The sequence below is a fragment of the Perissodus microlepis genome, chromosome 12 (genome assembly GCF_051167445.1).
Source record: "Perissodus microlepis isolate ML-2025 ecotype Zambia chromosome 12, ASM5116744v1, whole genome shotgun sequence".
Lineage (NCBI taxonomy): Eukaryota > Metazoa > Chordata > Actinopteri > Cichliformes > Cichlidae > Perissodus > Perissodus microlepis.
In genome coordinates, this window is record NC_140472.1 from 11,916,314 (window position 1) to 11,938,254 (window position 21,941).

Consider the following 21,941-nt stretch of genomic DNA (forward strand, 5'->3'; position numbering starts at 1 on the left):
AGACAATGTATCTACTGTACAGTAAGACTAGTGAATCACTGTTTGTGCCGTAAAATAACTGAAGGAAGGGGAAATAAAATACATTTAAGATACGGAGAGATAGAACTAGCGAGCATCTTTTGAAGTATTTTGGAGGGTTTGGATGCTATTGGTCGTTCGGCATGGGAGAAGCTTTTTGTATGCAGTCCTTTTTTTTCCCCAACATTAGTTTGCCAGAGTGATATTCATTTGTTGGAAGCTGTGCTGCATAAACAAACAACGCCCAAGGCTACCACTGGCTGGTTAAACAACCAGGGGCTGTTTTCTCTTTTCTCTACCATAGCACATTGTAAATTCCTTGTTGGACCACAACACGCTCATCTATGTTTATTTAACAAATAGCCGACATGTACTGACAATTTCACCTCGGAATATTTACGCCTTGCATCTCAAAAACCACCTTGTTTACAGTTTCTGTTCAGGGTTTGAGTAATTAATTAATTAAAGACGGTTAGTACAAAAATAACAGCTCGCCATGACAGCAGAATTGTTTTAGGAATGATCGAACGGTCTGCACCGCACATCCTCCCCAAGTTGCAATGATACAAACATTCTTCCGTTTGTCGGCATCCCTACATTTCTTCTTGCCATTACCCTGCAATAAACCGAGAGCATCAACATTCTTCTAACTAACCAAAGGCAGATTGAAGCTCCTGGCTGCCACTGCTGTAACAAATGGGGCAAATCATTGTCACAACCCATGTTTCTTTCTCCTTTAACGTGGTTACATGACTGTGCTGGGACATTTATGGACTGCCTGATCCAGTGCTGGCAGATTAAAGCAAAATCAACCCAAACCAGTTTAAACCTCTTCCCTGATGAGTCTCGCAGCATATTGTACAGCAAAAAACAAACATTTTATTAACAATAAAACATTGTTTTATTTCATTTTCTCGCTCTGATTCAATCTATTTCCCTCGACGTTTTTTTCAGGAGTACCTTCTTCCTGCTTGTGAAAATGGGGTTTGTATTGATGAGCTGGGCCCGATATTGATTTCCCATCATTCCTGGTGTGGACATTTTCTGGTCTATTATACTACAGTCGCAGCATATTCCCCTAGCAGCCGTAAAGTGGATATATGGGCAACCTGACCTTGGCAATATGGAGATAATGAAATATCCTTAATGACCCTTCCTGAAAGATTTTACAGGCTGGACTATAGACTGCCAACCCATGTACAATAATAGTTAGCAGAGGAGGATTTTAGAGGCCCAACTAAATCTAGAGCTCACTACACATATTAGTAGGCGTGTTGACTTGTTTATTTTACTAGGTTAATGTAACCATTAGGAGCACACATTTATATGATAGTAGCTAATATGAATGAAAGGTTTATATTCAAGGGCATTGTCAGCCATTACTCTATGACTCCCAGCATCATGGAGGGAAAAAAAGGAAAACAGTATGTGTATAAATGATACAGATCTCTCTCTATATATATATAAATATAAATATTTGGACAGTGACACTTTTTGATCATTCTGATTTTAAGCCACCAAACAATAGAGATGACTGAATTTAACTCTAGGGGGTTTAACAATAATGAATCACACCGCTATTTATTATTATATCATAATAAGAAGAAAATACTTCAACCTTGAGCATATTTCTTTACTTGTACCCTATTGATAATTGGAAAAAGAGTATGAAGGAAACGATTTAATTCTTTAGTGCTCACAAGAGCAAAGTGGGAGGGTGTGCTAAAACAATGTGCTCCTGTAATTTCCTCGAATTGTGTGAAACTGTAGCCAAAGACAGAAAGAAGAAAGGAAATGAATGCCTGAACTCCAGTAGTACTGTAGGTATTTAGGTGTCAGAGTTGGTTTGGCATCAGCAGGTAAAAAAGGGAGATCATTATTCACATGTCATGCTGACAGTTGTTTCAGAGATTCGTGCCGATAGCAGCTGATAATCATCCCCAGAGCGAAGCAACAATGAACTTGCCCTACCACTCCACTGTCTTCTGAACACTTCAAACATGCTCCACTTCAAACACAAAAGCAGCCATCTCCTTTGATGTCATTGTCAAAAAATGAGTTTTGTTCCATCGCATTTAAACTCCACCCCCTCCGCTGAAACCTTGACGGAGACGTGCGAGAAACAGATTTTGAACATGAAAAGAGCAGCTGTGTTGACTGATACAGCCCTCTATCCTCGGGCTGCCATACTTCTCCCTTTGCCTCACCATAATAGGAAATAGTAAGAGCTGGGGAGTACATAACCTTTAAGGTTTTAGACGCCACTGCTCGCGTTAATGTGATGTTTACAGAATATATGGCGCAGAATGTGTAATTATTTATAATTTCCTCTCCAGTTAAGTGACGACTACAACAATCCACTGAAGGCCAAGTAGTAGCTGAAATATCTAGTATTACATCTGCAGTTAGCTCTTTGTACAGCTCCTTTACTAAACGGGACCTGGTTGCAGAGGCAGCTGGCAGAGTATGTCTGCCCCTGATGAAATCGCACTACAGACACGGCTGCTTCATAATGACTATAATCACAGCAGATAAGCAACTAGTGCATGGGAAGGGTGGAGATCAGAGGGTGAAAGAAATAGAAGGAGAGAAAAAGTAATTGAATCTTTTGGAGGCACATTCAGATGAAAGCCATTGGCTGTGTGGGAGATGCTTTTCAGTGAATGACATTTAGATTACAGAGGTGCCCTGTTCACCATCACGGTCAATACCTCCTTCTTCACAATAGCACTCCTAAGTCTCAGCAACACTGCTCTCAGAATAAAGAACACATTTCAGCAGTGATGTGGATTTTCGGGATGCAGAGTTTTCTGTATGGATATTCTCCAGATTTAGGAGGCAAACACTGACGCTGCATTAAAGCAGAAGAGACAGCATATTATCTGTTTAGACTGCAGTGTTCAAACATCGTTATCATCCCTGCTAGATAAATAAATTATAAGATTGAGATTTAATAATCTGATACATGGGCTGATATTTTTTTTCTTTCTGATGTCAAAAAACAGATTTCCCTGTCATCTGTATAGTTACTCATGAATTTATACAAAGATACGACAGTCCGTGTTAAAAATAACTTCCTTTACTTGTTTATTCAGTTCTGTTCTATTCGGTTTTATTTATGTAGCACCAAATCACAACAACAGTCACCTCAAGGCACTTTTTATTTGAAACTAAAGACTCTACAGCAATAGAGAGTAAACCCCGACAATTAGATTACCTTCTATGAGGAATCACTTGACGACAGTGGGAAGAAAAAACTCCCTTTTAAGAAGAAGAAACCTCCAGCAGCAGAGAGGGGCAGCCATCTGCTGTGAGCAACTGGGGTTGAGAGGACAGAGACGGGTCACTTAGTCTCTCCCAAACTCTGTTTGTATCTGCTGGTTGTTGTGTTTCAAACAGGGATGTTTCACTGTGCAATGTAACATGTTCAGGAGTATTTTTCCATTTTTTTTGCCTTTAAATGAAAATTATTTGTAGACACTAATTCATTGACAAATAGCTAAATGGCTGGGCCGTAATACTGGCCAGTTAGCTATATGCTTATAATAATATCGTCTGGCCAGTATATCAGTCAGGCTCTAATAACTTCCACAACCAGAATAAGTGTTACATTCAGATATAAGGGTATTCAGTTTCTGCTGTGTATGGTCATTTTAAATATTCATTGAACCACCTTATCAAAATGTAACCGCTGGGGAAGTTTCTCCCCCAGCACCTCCACCTGCTTTTATCCCTTCTATCTCCAGTATTGACATGGACCAGCATATTCCTAATATTAGAGGAATGCCATATTCCCCCGGTGACACACTTCAAATGTATCTCAGATTAATGATATATCACGGTAAGGGATCTACAAAAACCATTAGTAAGCCTGACACTTTGACGTCAGATTTTAAAAAATTTCCAAGTAATCTTTTTGATTTATGAAAGTGTGTCCAGGTTCATCGGGAGTGATTCCAGATTTATCACATCCTGGTTAGAATTATTAATGATTTTCAATTTGTAAATCTGATGCTGCCATGTTCGCAGGAGCTTCACAGAATCACCAACGGCTGATATCAGAGTCCGAGGTTTGCTCCTGAAGCATGATTACTTTATCAAAATATTGCTACCTATGACTTACATTTCACTTATTTTCCACTCTCGCAGTTCCTTTCCCATCGCCTTCATTTCTCTCTCCTCACGTACGAGTGCCACACACATTTTTCAAAAACGCCTTCTAAACACCAGAGCAGCCACAGCTTATGTCATTGCTTGGCTAATCTTCTGAAGTTAGACATTGCACTATTAGTTCCGAGTTCCTGACACATGCACTTTTAAGGACCCGCTGTGTCAACATGTCAAATGGGATGTAGCGCGCTGACGGCTGTACATTGCAATCTGCATCTGTTGATGAGAAGTACAGAGAAGATCATCATCACTTTCCAAAGATAGCCAGCTATGTGTAATGTTGAGGTTTGCTTTGATGTCATGTCAATGCATCAGTACAACTACTTTACCTCTACTTAGTCTGTTTGCTCACAATGACTTGAATCCATTCTCTGTGAGGTGTCCTTTGTGCGGCATATGCCCACTCAGAGATGAATAAGAATGTCACTTTGCAAGTAAGCACTATGGAGACATAACAAGATGCACGGGTGTGACACCTTTTGCTGAAATGTGCTTTTCAATTGAAGCCAGAACAAACACGATAATGATTTTTAAAAAGTTTAACATCCTCTCAGTCGGTCTTGTTTTCTAAGAGCACCTCAGTAATTATTTGAAATGCTTTATTCCAGAAATAATTAGGCCACAGGCAGCTGATATTGCCAACATTTCTTGCTATCGCTGTTCCCGTTCTTACACCTATATGGTGCATCTCACTTCAGAGGGAATCGGTGGATGTGTGAAACTGTTGATAACCCTCCCCTGTCCCTGTCCTGTTCTCAGATAAATACAGTCCTTCACCACATCCATGAGTCATTGCTGATAGTGCCAGCAGGAACGTGTTTGCAGTGCTGCCTCTTTACCTATTCAAAACTCTGCTGCATTGACTCCTGTTTTGAATATCACCGATATCATGGGAAATTGATACTTACAAGTCAACTTCAGTTAAGTTGTAACGTGTAAAAAAATCTTTGGTGAAGCATAAGAAAATTCCAGATCAAATATAACATTAGAGGAATATTATTGGAAAACTGTCATGTCTGCAAGGCAGCTAAATATAAATCCATACCCAGTAACTCATTATGACAAAGACTGGAACAGGAAACAGGCTGGCTCTGTCTAAAAATATGAAGAAATATGCCCACTCCAGCACCTTCCTCAAACTCATTTCAAGGTTCTTGGAGTTTCATAATCAACGTAAGGTCGGCAGGTCAAAAAGAGAAACTTCCTCAAGGCCAAGACCCTTCTTCCTTAACTTCACTTGACCTACAGTGTTCTTGTGCTGGGGCACCACCTTTGTCTGCTCTGCTACTTCTGATATGGATAATATCCCAGTAAGCATGATGCTGGCAGCTGGGCAACAAATGATAAGACGTGCTTTTTAGCATCATCTTCTATCTCACTTTAGTGCAGTTGTTGGTCCACCGATGTATGCCCCGATAGGCAACAATCTTCCACTCTGTCTTCCAGCAACCAACTAAGATGCTCTATTGATCAACTCAGTGGCTGAGGTAAAGGCCGACGGGAAGACGGGACAAGTGGATGTGATTCCTACTTCCAGATGTTACCAGAATGCAGGTTTGTACAAGCCTGTTCTGGCACAGGAGAAATTTGCTCTTCTTCTGGTTTTGTTCAGTTTGTGCACTGAATTTCGTCAGGATAATCTTTTATTGGGACACATAACAAAATAAAGTTAGAACTAAAAATCTTCTTCAGGAAAACACAGACTAATATTTTAAATGAATTTAACAATTGAGATTGCACAATGGAGCTAAAATTTCCTTCACCATGTGAACTAGTAAACAAAAAGCTTTAAATTTAGATGCCATAAGTATACAGTGTTTTCCCTGTGAGTACAACTAGGCCTCTGGTAATATTTAATGTAAATCTGCCATTTACCTGCTGCCATCGTTCAGCCTACTGTCTTGTCATTTCACAACAAGTCTTCTCAAACAGTTTTGTGAAATAAAGAAATTACCAAATGATGCGCTATTTATCAAATAATGTAAAACAATAATGTCACCACTGAACCAAGTTACTACATGTAACACTGAATTTATTGCTCCACAAATTATTTTACCCAAAGTAATAAATGTTTTTGTAAGATTTTGTAGATTGAGAGTGCCAAAATGTGTAGTGCTCTGTAAAAAATGAATCTCATTTCTCATTCTCTATTGTCTCTGCACTCAATTACCTAAATCTAATAAAAGCAACCACAAAGAAACTGTATAAACTTGAAAAAAGAAACCAAAAAAGGAGAAAAAAACAGAGGTTGAGAGGTTGAAGTCTTTACAGAAATCCTGATTAATTGTCCTCTACACAATTTAGATTTGGTTTCATGCTTTAAGTAAGAAGCTTCAGATTACAAAGCTCTTGTGCAAAGAGAACACAGACGTTGTAAGAAAAGAGAGCACTGTTATATACTGTTACACCGCTGCGTTTTGCAACTAATGAATTAAAAAATTCAAGCGTTACGCTCGCCATGAAGAAATACTTAAAACTCGACGGGAAATCTGCTTATTTGCTTTCTTGAGATTAAAGGTTAGATGACACCACTGATACTGTTAATATGCCGCATGCAAGGCAGCTACGCTCACCATAAAGAGAGGAAACAGAGAAAAACATCAAGCCTGGTTTTGTTCAAAGTGGGAATTCATTTCTTCTAATGGTAGATATTTAATAAACATGCTCTAACGTTGTAATAAGAACACATTACTTGTTATAAATGACATCAACCAGTCAGGCACAACAGATGAAAATCAGCTTTAATCTGGCATATTAACATGATGGATTTCAGTTAATGAATTTTAATTAACATGCATGAAGTTTAAAAACATTACAAAACTGAAAAACTTCTGTAATGCTGGAAGATTTCACAGCTGATTAGGTCAATTGTAAATTAGTAAATGTAAATGGGTGTAAAAAGAGCGTCCCAGAGAAGCTCAGGGAGTGTTTGCTGCTCCCTGAAAGACTGCAGCAAAGAGTTCAGCAATTTAAGAATAATGCATCTCACTGTAAAATTGTTAAAATATTGAGGATTTCATCCTGTATGGTATATGATATAATTAAAACATTTTGCAGTCTGGGGAAATCGCCGCTTACAAGGGACAGGGCTGGAATCCAATATTAAGAGGCTGCGATCTGCAGGGCCTCGGGTGGCACTGCTTTAAAAACAGATGTGATTCTGTGGTGGATGTCACTGCACAGCCTCGGAAACATTTACAAAAACCATTGTCAGTGAACATAGTTTGCTTCTGCATCCACCAAGTTTAAATTCAACCTTGCAAAGAAGAAACCTTTATAAAACAGAATCAGAAACACTGCTCCATTCTGCACTGAGCACACCTCCTCGACTCTCCTCTGTTTCACTCCACACTACCGCATGTCATTAACTTTGTATCTTCCCTCTGCTGTTTTTTGTACTTTCGCCTCTCTCTCCCTGTACCTTACTGCAAATGCCTCCTCCTTCAGAGCCATATGTTCCTGATGCTCAGGTACCAACACCACCAACCTGCTGAGCATTTGATGTGATGTTGTTTGCTGTGTCTCTGTGCTGCTGCTGTTTCTCTCTTTGCTCTCCTCTCTCTTCAACCAGTCAAGATAGATAACTGCACCTCTGTCACCAAGAATCTTAAGGTTCTAATATTTAGAATAGTTTACCATACATTGTTAAATGGCAATGTTTTCAGCTGATGTTGTGTTGATAAAAGCAAAATAAGTGGGACATAATCCACTTACTTCATCCACTAATGGAGTGAGGCTGAAGAGAAAACAGTAAGCCTGTTTGCTTAGCTGGCCTGCCTGCAGTCCAGATCTATCACACATTGAACACATTTGAGGCAATATGAAATTTTTAAAAAGTCCTTATTTGTTGAGGAGCTGATGATGCAACATCTTAATAAACATGCTGATGTCCTAACTTTATTAACCATTTTGGTGCTGAAAGATTAAGAGTATTCCTTTTTCATCAAAAAGAAAATAAAAACAGTTTGTAAACTTTAACAGATTTGCAACAATTTTCACATGTTCCTTTCTTTGGGTTAGGTTTGTTTTTGGAAATGCGGTAGTATCCGACTTCTCGTGAAAATGGGAAGGAAAATTGACTGAAACTAACATTTATTTAACTCGAGGTTGAAAGTTATCAGAAAATAAAAACAAACAAACAAAAAAATTGTTACCAATAATGGCAAATGGATTTTCTGTTGAACTGGTTACTTTTATACTCGTTTCTTTTGCAATTGTTTACCAGTGGGTGAGCCGGTGTGAAACAATGTTTATTGCTTTTCGGTTAAGAGCCCAGGGGAATTTATGCATTGCTGTGGAAGTAATTAACAGAGATGGAGGGGTACAGCAAAGGAATTCCAAATGAAATGACAGCTCACTCCTCACTATCATACATTTACATTTTTCTTCTCTGTTGCTCATTTTTGTGGCTCCTGCTAAATGTTGTCCTGGGGAGACGAGTATTTTATGGTCAATGCAACTCTTTTATTTCTATTACCTACAGCACCGACTGACACTTTCCCTAAAGGCTTGCCAAAAGAAAAGCCATCGTATGTGCTACCGTATGCTAATCTAAACATTCTTGAGACTTCTTAGGACTTTATATGTGCTCATTATTGCCCTGGGAAAGTCAGACTCATAAGTCACTCTCAAACCAGTGTCTTTCTGTGACTAATATGTCCGGAGCCGTGTCCTGTTTGTAGTCTGCTTGTAGTTGAGTCCTACTAATTAATGGCTTTTGATCGCATGGCAATTAACAGTCCCTATGGAAACTTTTAAAAAAATGCTGGAATTTGCTGAAATCTATCCCATGACTGTTAGCTATCGTCACTTTAGCTTTAACATTTATTTGCGTTCATAAATAAAAGTGAAAATTGAAATTTTCACCCAGATACCTGCTGGCTACACCGATAGCGCCAAATAAAAGGTCCGTTTCCCTCAGAGGCTGAGTCAACAGAGTAGCTGAATTACTAATCACAATTCTTATACTGTAGTATCATTTTACGTCTGCAGCCCTTATTCAATTTTACTTGGCAGCGTCAAAATGAAATTTAATTTGAACTAAGATGCGTTGTAAAAGCCAGATGCTCTGAGATGAAACAGAGACACGTTGTTTCCTCCTGGGAACGAGAGATGGAAAAATTAAATGTCTTTTCACCACCGTTACATTTGTGTTTTTAATTTTTTTTTCTAAACAGAAACAGCATCATCTTGCAGTCTGGTATAGCATTTTATCTCTTGTTGTATAATATATAGTATGATGTCAGCCCCCTGTAAAAAGGCAGTCAGACAATCAGCACTCGAGAGGACCATAACTTACTTTCTAGTTCAAAAGCAAACATCGTTTTTTGTTAATTTGTTTTTTAAAGACATTCTAGGTAGGATCAGAGTCTGGAAATTGCCATGCTTTCTCCTTGCCAGTCTGTGCAGTCCTGACAGGCTTTGACAAAGGGAGCTGCAAGTTAACAGACTTGACAACAAGAGCCTGTGACAACCATACAAATTAAGGATGACTTATGATGAAGTATTGTGGTCTGAGAGGCAAGACAGAAAGTACCAGGACTTAATTTGTGTCAGACTAGCAATGATTGTAATGAATTCCTGTGGTTGGGTTGGACTCAGTGCCAAGGTCTTGAAAATTCATGCAGCGAAGATCTTGCATGTAGATTCCAAATATGCGGTGCAATCATTTATTGTCGAACCGCATCTTAAATGTATTCCTGTTGTTCTTTTAATGTGAATCATTTCTTCGATTATGTGTCCTTGTCAATTTGGTGGATAACTTGCTATTTTTGGTCATAGCTCTGACCACAATTTTCAAGTTCATTTTATGCTATAGGGCTCTCAGACAAGGCAGGCTGATCATTTTATCCATACAGTAAATGACCTTTTATTGAGGATGTCAATAGGAGGATCTGGTTACCTATGTTGAGGGAGAGGGAGGAACTTAATTGCTCCCAGTGAGTGCAGTCTGAGGACTTGATTAGACCTTGAACCTCTTCTCATGTTTTTCATTTGTGTGGTGACGACCTTCCTCCTGCCTGAAATCAGCCCGGGCTCATTGCATGTCCACCGCTCTCTGGAGATTCATGCCCCAGTGGCTCCAACTGACTGCTGGCTTCATTCTAGTAACTCTGAAAGAAAATCTGTTAACTATTTTTTTTTTAAGCATAGAGCTCATTATATTAATCCAGAAAACTGTCCTTCACAATTTATCTCATGACAATAATCTAAATGTAGCAACATAGGCCGGTGAAAAAGGAGTGATTATTTGCTTCTTCTTTTTTAAAATCAATTATATTGTATATAAAACACCAGTTATAGTGTATCGCTTCCTTGACAATGGAAAGTAAATCTACTATTCTATACTATAAAATAACTACTGCGACCAAATCAGATGAAAGCGGGGAGAAAAAACAGAAATCACAATTACGGCGCTCAACTGACCCACCTGCCATTAGCAAGATGAATTAGCTGGGTCCATGCTAGTGACAACAGCTACAGAGGGAAAATGATCCTGGTGCCTCATAGACCTGGGCTCCCAGACACTACCAGGAAGCAGACAGGGGCCACTTTAAGCCCAGAGACCCAGAGAGAGAGACAGAGAGCGGGGGATAAACAAGATAAACACATTCACTAAAGCAGCAGTGGTGTAAAAGACTGATGGGGGTTTACATGTCCAGTAAAATGCTACACCATGCTACAACCATTGTGAGTAAAATCAGTAACTTTGTTTCCTATTAGAAATTGGAAACAGGGCCAGAATGGACAATATTTGTATGGCTGACATCACTTTTTTAAGGGGTAAAAAAAATCTGTGATTCACGAGTAACAGTTCTTCAAGACAATCTTCCATGTCTATTGCTTCAGATTTGACTGCCAGGGGTAACGGGATGACTGATTGCATGTTAAATATGACATCATGCCAATGGGCAACTTTTTCTGTGCGTTGCACCAGTGAGGTCACTGGTCTCCTAATGATTTCCTCGGGGTTCAGAACCAGCCTACAGACTACAGACGCTCCTCTCGTGCTTTTTAATCAATAGTTGAAGATAGTTGCAGAATGTAAAGTATGTTGCAATTCAGAGTCAAAAGAACTGGAAAGTGCCCTTAGATGTGATCACATTATGAAGCAACAAGATAACAAACACATTATTTAATTCAGTCAAATGATTGCATGGCAGGCTGTGAATTTTAAAGAGAATTAAAATGATCAGCTATGAATATTTTTTCATGTTAACCTGTAACGAAGGTGGTGTAAAGGTTTCGAAAATCCCACTGAAGTGTCTGTGAGAGAAAACTGTGTGATGGTGTTTGCCACGGTTTCTGGACAAATATGTCCTCGGTATAACCGCCTCACATCTGTATTTGTTCTGCTCTGAATCATAGGTGGCCCAAAGCTGTCTTGATAAATAGCTACTCCAGGCAAGTATGGTGTATGCTCTCTGACACTATAGGTCACATAACCTTGTTGTCGGGACTAAGACTAATGCAATGTGAAGTGTCAAGTTATTATACTTAAACTAGACTGTGGAGCAGAACCTGAGCCACTGTGGTGATAGCAAGTAGGTGAAACAAGGCAAGGTGAATGTAAAAAGGTCATAAAAGGAGAAGATACTGAGCAAATGAGAGGGGATGGAAGGGAAAAATATTCGACACTGAGCGGGTCTTGTCGGAGGTGAAAAGGGGCACCGAGGTTCTCGCTACTCAACGTACATCATAATTGGCTGCTCAGAGCTGGAGCGATGCAAAACACAATGCTGACTCGCAAGTTGTGCACGATGCCAGGAAGGGAATCTGTTTGTTTATTTCAGGAGAACTAAATAATGCAGTAATAATCCTCCTCACCATGTCTCCCGAGCAAATGCCTCAGCACCTGTCAAGAATTTGCAGTATGTTGTCTATTGAGAGAGTTGCAAGAAGAAAACATGCTATTATTACAAAGCCAAGTAAACTAAAGTAATTGTCTGCAGATGGCAAAAACAAGCCACAGCTGTTAATACAGTGTGAAACATAAGATATGAAATATAAATGTAGCAGCAAGGGACTGAGAACAAACTGCATCAGACCAAAAGCTAATGACTTCCCATTACACAATGTAGCCTATAGCCACACTGCAATACATAGCGAATGGAGGATGGAAAATGTGCTGTAAAGACTAGCTGTTATTCCAAGTAATTACCAGAATCAAAGTCGCTAGCTAGAGGATTTTAGGTTTGAATCGATTTCACTAAAATGAACATTTTGCCAGTTTATTATGAAATGCAATATGGTGTATGTATTTTTTTTTATAGAGTAGCGGCGCATTCTCTAAATGATTATAATTAACACAAATACATCTCATTAAAGCGTTGACACACAAAGTAGAATAATAAAGTCAGCAGGCAGCTTAGCATAGCTTAGCATAAAGACTGAAAATTGAGGAAATAGCAACTTCAGCACATGAGCATTAAACCACAACTTTATGTTTCAGAAATAGCCAGGATAGCTGTTTCTCTCTCTGTGTCTAATCCTTATGCCAAGTTTAACTAACTAACTAGTAGTCATTGGTGTAAAAAACCTTGCAAAGAAAAAAAATAAAAGATTTTCCAAAATGCATCTATTATAAAACGGCTTCACAAAGCATTTCCAAGTGAACCAGCAGGTGGTTCACAAAAAGAACACAGGAAGCAATCACATGCATCTTATGAAGCAGTTTTTTTAATATGTGCAGGTGAGAAGAAGTCCAAAAAGTGATTTTGGTGCAGATGATTTCAGTCTTATTGCACTTAAATGGGTGCCACTCTGTCTTTGTAGATAAACATGTTGCCGGGAGGGGGGGTTAACGCCTGTTTTTGCAGGAACAAAGGGCGAACACAATAAGGTTCATCCAGGTTGGAAACCTCACACGTAACCCTGACTGCAGAGCTTCTTTAGCAGCGTGACGGGATTCTGAATATTTGAAGAAGCTTTTGATAATCTTTCTCAGAATGGTGCCATCCTTCTTTTAAATCGTCTCACCTCCACCACATGAAAACGTAGCGAACGATATTTAACAGACCATTTAATGTATTAGGAGAAAAACATCAAAGGAATCTATCACAAACACCTTGTCACTTTAGGTAGACTTGTCACTTCTTACCTTTTTTAAAGCTTGCAAATGAATTTAGTCTGTTGTCTGGTATATTTATTCAGTGACCCACTTTCCTAATCTTAAATTAAAAAAAATAATAAAAAGAAATTGGTTCAGTTGCGTTATCTTTTTTTCAGAAGTTGACAACAGGCTTGTTTGTTTTTGCATGTCAGGGTATATGTTGAAGCAAAGAAGGCAAACAGAGACAAGAAAGGAGACAAAGCCTCAAAGTATGGGATATTTACATGCTATAACTCTGAGCCCCTTGATGCCCAAAAATTATGAAGTTACTAGATACGATTAAAATATGTCTTTAACATATATACTATTTTATGCTGTAAGGGTTATGAAGACAGAAAAAAACTCTTCGAGAATCAAAGAGAATAAAGCTGAATTCCACATTAATTTTTTTTTGTTTCCAAGTCTTCAAGTGTCCCATGATCTAAGCCAAGCTGACAGCAGACAGGAGTGACACCCAGTGGGGTCTTCTGCTGCCTAAAAGTTCGATCCGTGCATTCAGAGATGCTCTTCTGCATACTTTGGTTGAGGTTATTTGAGTTAGTTTTACCGTCCTATCAGGTCAAAGCACTCTCCTCTGCCATCAACAAGATACTTTTGCTTGGAGATCTGTGGCGAACTCGATTTTCTTTGTAAACCCTACATGTGGCTGTGCGGGAAATTCCTAGTAAATCATCAGTTTCTGAAATACACATATCAAATCAGTATTTTTTTCCCCAATGCATTGAGTTTCTGGCCTGTGATTGGCTGATTAGATATTTGCATTAAGGAAGGCGTGAACAGGTGCACCTACAGTAACAAAGTAGCCACTGAGCCTTTATACAGATGGAAACATCTGTACCGCTCTTACAGAACATAAAATTGAAACATGAACAGACTACTGTGGGATGTTTTCAAGCAGCATTGTTTTTTATATAATATAATATAATATTTATACCTCTAAAACATTCTTCGTGCTTTTAATGCAATACATTTATTTCTTACTTGTAAGTATGAGGGAGTCAAAAATAAATAAATATAAAATAAAAAGAAATATGAATCTCTTTTGTTTGTTTTTTTCTTGTTTGTATGATTGTTTGGGGGGTTTTTGTGACATGGTGTGAGTGTATTTGAGCAGCACGGAGGCAGCACTTTGTTACTCACACGCGTCTGCTAAGAGGCAGGGCAAACATCTGTCTCCTGTCATAGCCTTCACATATATGCTTTTGTCCAAGCAGCTATGATAAGCCACCTTCAGTTCAGAGGAGAGATTACGTGCCATCTTAAAGAAATCTTTCAGCACCAAAATGGCTGAATGGGTTGAAATGAAATTGAAAATGAACTTCTAAAGATGTAAAGAGAAGCCAGATCAAATGTTAATTAACTCCACTGTTTTAAGCTCAAAGGCCACTCAGGACTCATCTCTTAATAGAAGTCACTGCGGCTGAAGAGATCAGTGCAGGCAGGCTATGGTCCATTATACATCTGCTCAGTGAATCAAACTCCTGCACACTACTCTCAGGCTACACTGCTCTCTTTATGAGCATCTTCCAAAGCAAAGTCTATCAAAATTATTGTCCAAGGGTGGCGATTAGCGAGTTAGCCAGACCCTTCTCATCCAAACATTCTGTGCTAAATAAGAGCTACGGCACCATGTCTTCAGTGTTTACATGTAGGTTACTGGACCGTGTGTGCTTTTAAAAGAAAGAAAGAAAGAAAGAAAGAAATATAGTTTAATTACATATTTAAATATCCTATTAAAATAACTAAAACATGATTTCTTAATTATGGCTCTATGTTCAGAATAACAAATACATTTTTTCCATGAAAAACAGATGTTCAAAGAGACACACGACTACTGTAATTTGCACTCTTCAGTCACTGTTAGGCTAAGGAGAATTGTTACGCTCACATAGAAGTGTACACTTCTCAGTATGATGATTTAGTAAAACACGGCTTTAATAGTCAAAAGAGAGATTTTATAATTGTGGATAAATGCAAAAAATGGAAATGTCCTTATGATTACATCACTATGATAGTGTCATAAAACACTGATTAAAACTAAAAAGCTAAAACAACAGAATATAAGTAAGATTCTCACAAGAAGTAAAACAAGAACTGAAGCCAGTCTTTCAGAGGACTTTTTTTGTCTTTGTTTTTGCCACACTGCTGAACCTATTAAACAATATAATGGCTGTAAGCTTCTTCCTCTTAAAATCTCTTCATTGGGTATTGGTATCATTTGCACTTGACACCACAGATGCTTTTAGATTTGAATGCTTTTGGAGTTTAACTGTTGATTATATTTTTTAATAGGATTTCCAAATTTTTTTTAAAATGACTATTGTTTATTAACTCAGGTTATCTTACACAGTGCTGTTCAAATCTTCAAATACAAATTCAGAAGATTTACATATACTTTCTGTTTTTTATCATATTGCTGCAATCTTTGATCGGCGATCAAAGCACCAACGTACACTTGTAATTATTCTCTGAAATCAGAAAGCATTGATTCCAGCATTATAGTGTTAATTGTTGATTTGACTAGAGGTTAACAACATAATGCTGTTTATGTTTTAGGGCGTTTGTGTGTACATTTGAATATCAAGTCATATTGAAGAGAGGAACAATACGTTTGGCAGCTCATAAATTTCAGTTTGAACTTCGTACCAATTAAATTGAGCAAAAGTGTGATGCAATTACATTTTTTTTTTTTTTTACATTTTAATATTAACAATCACTCTGTTGAAACACAGTATAACATGGGTCCATGAACCAAGCATTGCAAGGCATAAATCATAACGTGACAAAATTACATTTTATATTTAATCTAATACGAACTCTACCTTAATAATACAAATGATATCTTTCTCTAATTTAATTGGCGCTAGCTTGGTGCATATTGCTAATATAATTCAGGATTTCCATATTTAATGATGCATGCCTTTCATGGTGAGTTTTACTTAGAAAATGTCGTTTTTAATGAACCTTAGAAAAACCTCTAATAGGCATAATCTTAGAAAATGTAACTTCTTTATTTAAAAGGTTCTGAGAGCAATTTTGCTGAGTGCAATACTTAAAATGTAATAGTTGAAGAATTGAGGAAGCAAATGCATTTGTAAAGCTAGAATAAGCAAATAGATTGCACTCTGAATGGCTGAGAAACACTGAACTGACCTCTACATGCTTTCATGGATCCTTAGAGTGGATCAGAAAAGGATCATATGTAAAAAAGGGCAAAACTGGGATTTTAATTTCATCTTCTAAGAAAATATGTGTGCATGTGCATAACATGGGTGTGTAGTATTAGGACAAAGGCACGGTTTCCAGAGAAAGGTGTTCAGTGTTTTTGCCTGGATGAGTGGACAAATATGTTCTCCTAGAAATTGCCTGTGCATTGCACTTGAATCACACTTGTGCTGTTACTTCTTTTTTTTAACTGTGTGTATCAAAGGAAAAAAACAAACTTGTACATGTGCTTTGAACTTGCTGCTTGCTGGGAGTATTTGTTGCAGCACTTTGTTGAAAATCTAGAGGGATCCATGACTGAAAGGGACAAACTCTGGACACGAGCTTAGTAGAAAGACAAGAATGAAGAACTATGCTAAGAAAATGAGAATAAATGGATGTCAATTTCCATGTGGAATTGGTAACCAATGATCCATTAAGCCAGCCTTTCCACAACAGACAGACAAAACAGCCTGAATAAGAAGTGCCTGACATTTCAGTTAATTGCACTTTGTCAGCTCTACAGTAGCTACAACCCAGGTCAAGTCCTCAGCGTCTACCCACAATATGTAAAGCTGGCAAATCCATACATGATGAATAAATAACATGATTTTATCTCTAATTTGTATTTAATCTATCTAAAAACTAAACAGGAAATGTGTTTTAAAAATGAGAAGAAATGGCTTTTAATGACTCTGAAGTTTCGATTAATGAGCAGGAGCAGTCAGCTACCATTAAATTGCATCCCTCGTTGAGAGTTTACAGAGATGGAGAAGAGAGCCGAGGTTCTACTTACCAGACAAGCGTTAAGGGAAAAACTAGAGACAACAAACACACCCCCTTGCTGTCATGAAAGCAAAAGGTTTATTCATGTTTGAAATTACACAACTACCACAAGGAAGACTTTTCAGTCCAGGGTGTAGTCTGGTTAGAAAGTAACACTAAACATCTTTAATACATTAGAATCACTGCCACAAATCATTTGTCATGACTTTTCAGTTTCAGAATCACATACAATAGAAAAAAGAGAAAAGAAGTCTTGAACCCTGTTGAACAGAGCTGGAAATGTACAGTTCTGAATACTGAAACCTCTATGCATTACAGTTTTTATAGTGATTTTTTTGTCTTTTTTCTCCGCATGATTTAGTAACAAGATGAGCAACATTCAAAATGTTCTTTTTTTTTTCCCTCCCTTCATTATTTACAACAGTTTTAACTGTTTGGTGTTAATTTAACAACAATATTCGCCACACGTCCCCACCCCTCCCGCGCGCCCACACCCCCCAGCCGTATAAGCCACAGAGCAACAACATCTTCAGCCACCCAACCCCACCCCCTCCCATCCTCTCCCCGTCTATTTTCCATGGTATTAATATTGTTATTTCATTGTTTTGTTTTGTTTTTATTTGTTATTTTAAGTTGCACAGCTGCAACATCATTTTATTAAAAGATTAAAATATACATTAGATTACATAGAGAATGAAGAGTTTACAGTGTTACAAGATGTGATCAAAATAACTACATAAAAACATTAAATAAGGGCCAAAGAAACTGTGGTGGTGGTATGGTTTAGAGGTAGTAGGTGAGCGCTCTAAGCTACAGAAATGTTGGAAATTATTGGTTTCTATGAATGAGGTAATAAAGCTGGGTATTGATTGGTGGGGTGTATAATTACTCTTAAGCTATATTATGTACAACTTTTCCTATGTAATGGGGGCCTGCTCCTGTGTGCCATGTTGTAATGATCTACTGTCCGTGTGTGTGTGTGCTGTCGAGGGGGGCTTCCATAAGCAGTACAAAAAAAAAGGTTTACATATGTACATACTAAACATCAAATTATAAAATATGCAGTGGTGTCATGTTATAGTCAAGCAATCAATTATGCTTCTTTATGTTCCAGAGTTTGAATAGTCATTTCCTTGTACTAATGTATACAGCTGTAAGGCAAAAATAAATCTTGAAAGTAACTACAAAGCTGCCATTGAGCTGTCAACAACAGCATTGTTGAGTTGCCGGACAAGACTGCGAGCACATTACAGTCAAAGAAACAGCTGCTTTAATCTCTATGTTGTAAGGACTCAATTATCAAAATGGAGAGCAGCAATTAAATCAAGAATCGAACAAATGGGCCTTTAAGGTGTCATAAAATGTCACGGAAAACACACGAGTGTCATCCCGTACTTTTGAGTGGATATAATTATCCTGAAACCTTACTGTTATTTTTGTTTGGAAATGTGCATGTGTTTACCTCTACAGTGAACCAACAAATTAAAAAGAAGAAGAAAAGCATGGTGTGTACACTTGATTGATTTATGAAGAAAGAACAAAACAGCTACCGGGAAACACTTGGTGTTCATAATGGAGGATGGAGTTTCAATGCGTGCAACACGGTCGTGATACATTTTAAGATACGTGAAAACCAATCTGCTGTGAAAGTTTATTTTTCAATATCCTCTTCAGGTGGTCAGCCAGTTAAAAAGTCCTGCTAGAGGCGAAGATGCATTAATAGCGGATCAATTCGAGGTATCGGAGTGCACACTTCCAGGTCCTTCTGTTGGAGATATTACAGAAGATGGAGTCGTTGCATCTTGCCATCCCCCATTAGCCTTGGACACAAATGGAAAAGGTTGAGATTACAATCAAACACTCAATGCAATATGAACCTGGTAAATTCTAGACACTCCAAAAACAGAATATGTAGATATATAGACTGATTGCCCTAATGTGTCAGTTGATATTAAAATGTTGCAGACGCAGTTAGTCTAGTCTCTGTGTTACAGTAGCATCAGCAAAGAGACTCTCAAAAACAAATTTGTCCTGTGTCCCGACCAATGGGAGCGATCCCTGAAATCAGTGTCTAAGCAGATTTCAGAAGCGACCGACAGCTTGTCGCTACATATTCTCCTGTCAGTCAAGAAGAGGGAGGGCTCGGGCTGCGTGAGGTGGGGAGAGCTGAGGGAAAGTGACAGGGCAGGGCCTCTCCAAGAGAGCCAGTCTTAGCCAGCCTGACTTTGCTTTGCTCCAGGCGTGACCTAGCCTTTACTGAATCCCTCTACGTCACCACCAACACAGCTAAAGGTCTATGTGAATATATCAATAGTGCATTTTCTGGGCTATGTCTAAAAATGGCTGCTTTTCCACAGCTTTCTGTTCAGAATATGTTTTTTACTTTATTGCTCTTTGTGCTCCGATCCTCTTTTTTCATGTGTTAAGGTTATTTGACTATTAATATTTTAGTAGGGATCACACTGAGCTCTGCTGAGCCAGTAGGCACAGGTCTACACTGCACATGGAAGTGAGAAACCTTGTGAGAAAGAAAGAAACACTTGATCCTACAAGGAGTTGACATGTCTAAAGAGCTTATAGCAATAAGGCTACAGCAAAGCCAAAATGACACCAACAGCACAGAATTGCTGGCAACAGCCGCCACCGTTTGTTTATATTTAAAAGAAAAAAAAGAAATAGATTTTTTAAAAACTAATTTAATACCTTATTTTCATGCTTAACTCTTACATACTATTAAGACTGTGAATATCTGTGCATTTCACCCAACAGGCATGCTAACACAAAGAGAGCAAATGCTGCAGTGTTGATACAGTGCCGAGAGAACGAGCTGTCTCCTCCTATTTCTCTCTCTTTCTCTCCTTCACTCTCCATCCTCCCTCATCAACAAAATTAATCTTTACTCTGATAGCTTCAGATTATGTGCTGCTTTACAAAAAGGCGCCGTATCAAACCTCATCAGGGAAGAAGAAATTCATGTCTGGAAAAAGGCTGCAGGCGATCACGTGATCATATTTTATCATGAAGATAAGTCTACGGAAAATGCTGTGAAGCATTTCAAAGCAGCTGAAATGCAACAGATAGGGTGTGTTTCCCCCCCCCCCCCTCCAAATCTCATTCTTGGTTTGAGTCAAACAAAGTATTAAAAGCCGTTTATTAAAGTAAATCTGATTTTATTCACCTGCTGTGTAGCATATTTTTTATTAAAAGCAGCTTTTATTTAGATCAGGTGACACAGTGATGTGACACACTGGCTAATGTTTTATTGTGCAGGTTGTAAAGCAATGTAATGCACCGTAATTTCATTGAATAAAATTAAAGGATAACCATGCAGCACTTTTATTGAAAAAAAAAAAAGTATCAATGAATTTCACACTCCCTTTGCCTCAACAAGCTCCATGTGTAAGCCAATAAAACCTTCACTTACATTTAGGCCATGTGGACTATACATCGTGTTTCCCCCCAGAGCATCATTGTATCCTGCCGTCTGACTGATAACATGGCGCAGGGTATCCACCTGAAGGGACAGACAAGGTGGACAAGCTGGTCAGCCGAGTGTCTCGTAGACTTCCAACACTAACTGTAAACATGCTTAGTAAAGCAAAAGATATTAACTGAAGTGAAATTAACAAAAAGGGACTTCTGAGACAGCAAATGTACTAACCAGAAAAAAACACGGCAAAAAGATTTTCAAAATAAAATTAAAAACAAAGGATAGTGATGTTACGAGCATGCTCAGGTATACTACTTCATCTAAAGCAGTTGTGGATTGATACCAAATAAAAGCATAAGTAAAAGTAATGGAACACATAGACTTTAAAAAAAATCTTAAATTAGCTTTGATTTTTCTTTACCTTTATTATGAATGAGCATATATTTTTTCTGGTGTGGTAGTGAGTGTGTGCAGTGTGTCGGCTGTGTAGCTGCGTTAAACTCACAAAATGGAAGACATCAACAACAAACAATAACAAGATGAGACAGGAAGATAGCGATACAGAAGTACAGAAAAAAGGGGATAACATCGTACCAAAAAACCCAAATACCAACCCAAGAGCTCAAGTCAAAGCCAAATGCATTCAGACAATGTTTTGAATAGTAACCAGGAAACTGCTTTGCGGCATGATTGCAGTGGGGTGGGATCATATTTTGGCGGCCAAAGCATTCCATCCAAAGCGAAATAGTCAGTAAACACTTCAGTCAATGGGCTGTTATTGGAGGCCTCGCTTGGTAATTTGAACTGCCCGTGGATGGGCAGCATGTTTTTCTTATTTATGTTTTTTGGATTTTTTTTTTTTGCTTTTTTCAGTTTGTTGTGCTTCTTAGACTGCACTGTGGATGGCTCAGTACACAGGCAAGACAAGGACAGCTCTCTGCACTAGTCGTCAGGAACTGTCCCTGATTGTTGCTCCTACCTGTGACTGTACATTGGCTCCGACTTGTGCCCCTTGGTAAGAATCCCCATTCAGACTCTGCATGCTCAAGAACATGTCCCCAGAGTTTGGGAGGTTAAAAGAACCTGAAGAACCTGGAAAGGGAAGATGTAAGTAGCTGAATACATGAGAGGGCTATAAAGGGAAAGCACAGGCACACACACAGACACGCACGCACGCACGCGCACACACATTTATCTGTAAAAAACACACCCAGCTCAAGC

General features: G+C 38.4%; 1 protein-coding gene across 7 annotated transcripts in view; it reads right to left on the reverse strand.

Moving 5' to 3' along the window:
- Window positions 1-17,349: 17,349 nt before the first annotated feature.
- Window positions 17,350-21,941, reverse strand: part of pbx3b (pre-B-cell leukemia homeobox 3b) — a 56,872-nt gene continuing 52,280 nt past the window's right edge. For 4 of the 7 annotated variants that reach the window (XM_084946055.1, XM_084946057.1, XM_084946056.1 and 1 more), the window contains 3 exons: window positions 21,700-21,812; window positions 20,715-20,804; window positions 17,350-19,110 (listed from right to left, as the gene is read on the reverse strand). In XM_084946055.1, coding sequence (XP_084802181.1) covers window positions 19,018-19,110; window positions 20,715-20,804; window positions 21,700-21,812 — 296 coding nt within the window. In that variant the 3' untranslated portion in view covers window positions 17,350-19,017. The remainder of the gene's footprint in view (window positions 19,111-20,714; window positions 20,805-21,699; window positions 21,813-21,941) is intronic. The other 3 variants (XM_084946059.1, XM_084946061.1, XM_084946062.1) reach the window with 1 other exon arrangement.